Source organism: Penaeus chinensis, chromosome 9 (genome assembly GCF_019202785.1).
Source record: "Penaeus chinensis breed Huanghai No. 1 chromosome 9, ASM1920278v2, whole genome shotgun sequence".
NCBI classification, from domain to species: domain Eukaryota; kingdom Metazoa; phylum Arthropoda; class Malacostraca; order Decapoda; family Penaeidae; genus Penaeus; species Penaeus chinensis.
The window spans coordinates 14,565,725-14,568,224 of NC_061827.1; the positions used below are offsets into that span (position 1 = coordinate 14,565,725).

Genomic DNA, 2,500 nt, shown 5'->3' on the forward strand with positions numbered 1-2,500 from the left:
ATTCATCTTTGCAGAAGAATCACAATCAGAGCCTTTCACAGAGATGAGCCTGTCCTGCCAGTAGTTAGAGGAGCAATGGCTAATGCAACCTGCAATGTAAAACTGAATATTATCTTTTATATATATTTTTTGATATTTCCAATCCTTTTTCATATTCTTAGGAGGGAGCTCAGGTGATAATGTGCCAAGTAGTGATACTATATTGAATTCCTCCTCTGATATCAGTGTAGGCAGTCTTGGCAAATAAGTTATTTATTCTTGGATAAAAGTGAGATGTATAAACAGAGTATGAATTCTTTTCTTGTTATTGGTCAGCAACAATCTAAAGTGATTACTAATAGGCCCTTCATTCTTTGTTTGTGGCTTTGACTAGACAATTGCATAAGATAAGATAAGTGTGGGAGGTGCTACTGTGAGCTAAAGTTCTAGTAAATCTCTCTTCGTGTCCTGGTCAAATGTTTTCCCCTAATCATTCTGTCATTGTTGTCAACTCATTATGTACTCTGTAAGTAGCCAGGCAGCTTTTTTGTCTTCAGTGAGGATTATTGTCTTTAAATATTTGCAGATGTTTGCTCTCACTTGGGCTCTCTATAAAATGATTCTATATTGCTCTGTCTTCAACTCTTCTGCTATGTTAATGTTCGTTGTGGATATTGCGGATGTATAATTTTGTGTAGGAAATTGTCTCAGTCCCCCCCCCCCCCCCCCCAATAAAAAAGAGGATTATTTGTTGTTAATATTCATATTTAAGAAACTTGATGTCACATGCCTTATACTAACTGCAGTTGTTAAGAAGTATTAATTTGTAGAAATATATGTAAGAAAAACTATTGACAAGCATTGGCCAGTTTTTATATTAACAGAGTATGGATTATAGCTATAATATGTTATGATTTTAAATTTAGATCTATATTAAAATTTTATTTTACACAATGTTTCTTTTGAGTATAAGTAAAAAAATATTTAAATACTTTTGAGAAATATTGTAGTTGCTTTTAACCCACCATCGCTGAGAAAATATGTTCATCGTGGCATTGTTTTGTAAAATGTCTGTGCACTTAGATGGCTCTAAAGGAGCTTAGCTACAAAGGAGTCAATTAGTAGACTTTGTGATCTCACCTGAGTTCACCTTTCCTTAAGTTTGTGGGGAAAAAAAACCTTTTTTTTTTACTAAGGCTATCAGTAATGATCCTGTTATTTTATCATAGAGAGTATTATTATTATAATGTTATTGGCATTACTAACAGTAATATAAGAGACCAGAAAATATAAAAAACTAAACAAGGAAAAGGGTAAACAGGTGTGACAGGCATTGTATTAAGAGAAAGTGACAAAAAAAGTGTTGCAAGTAACCAAAATAATCCACTTCATTAAACATATGCTTTGCCTGCCTGTTGAATGTAGTGACTTTTTACATGATATATCTCACCAGTATTGAAAGTGGTTGTTTCTGTTTCATGTCTTTTCATGCACATTTTTTTATTAATGTAAACATCAAGATTAAAATAAGATTCTGTTGCTGTTTTCATAGTCCATATTTATTATTAATTTTTGCCAGAATTTACTGTTATTGATATGAACTTTGTCTTTGCTATGTACTTCTTTATTTTATATTTTATCTCATGACTGAGGGGCTCTTATGCATATGTAGTTTAATTAATGCACTCGTAAGACTTCATTTTGAACACTTAAACAAAAAAAAAAAAATAACTGCATTCAGTCATTCATGTTATTAGAATAGAAATGTAGGGAGGCATCATAGCTCTTTGTAGAACCATACTTGTGAGATCTTTGATTAATTTATATTTTAACTTTGGGTTATAGAATTACATTTATTTACTTTTGTCCATGAAATGTTCTGGTTTACTTACTGTATGCATTGACCTTTATACTTTCATAATTTTGGTACTACTGCATTGAATGGATATGGATATGTGATAAACACAATAAATGTCATTGTATACTAGATTGTTTTTTTGTCAATTAACAGAAATATCAAGTTTTATTTTCATTTCTGACTTGTGCCTTACCTTTTCCACAGATGAAGAAGTGATCTCACCATGGGAGCATTTCTAGATAAGCCAAAAACAGAGAAGCACAATGAGCATGGTGGGGGAAATGGCCTTAGGTATGGACTCGCCAGCATGCAAGGCTGGAGGATTGAGATGGAGGATGCCCATGCTGCCGTAGCCAACTTACCTGGTGATCTCAAGGTCAGTTTCTCATTTGCCTCACTCAGTCTTGCTCATTCTCTTCTTGTTGTTGATGTTATTTTCCTGCTTCTCCTTTTCCACCTTCACCACCACCACCAGCCCTTCCACCACCACAACCCCCACCCTAACCCCCACCCCCACCCCCACCCCCACCCCCACCCCTTCCACCACCATCACCACCCCTTCCACCAACACAACACCACCCCTTCCACCACCACAACATCACCACCACAACACCACCACCACCACCACACCACCACCACCACCACCACCACCACCACCACCAC

At 35.8% G+C, this 2,500-nt stretch overlaps 1 protein-coding gene across 8 annotated transcripts in view; it reads left to right on the top strand.

The window, feature by feature from the left end:
• Nucleotides 1-2,500, top strand: part of LOC125028828 (protein phosphatase 1B-like) — a 40,243-nt gene that overhangs the window by 13,046 nt on the left and 24,697 nt on the right. For all 8 annotated transcript variants that reach the window (XR_007115128.1, XR_007115127.1, XR_007115125.1 and 5 more), the window contains one exon: nucleotides 2,042-2,213. Coding sequence is in view for 2 of the 8 variants with exons in the window: in XM_047618360.1 (XP_047474316.1) it covers nucleotides 2,061-2,213 (153 nt within the window). In the remaining 6 variants the exon portion in view is untranslated. The remainder of the gene's footprint in view (nucleotides 1-2,041; nucleotides 2,214-2,500) is intronic.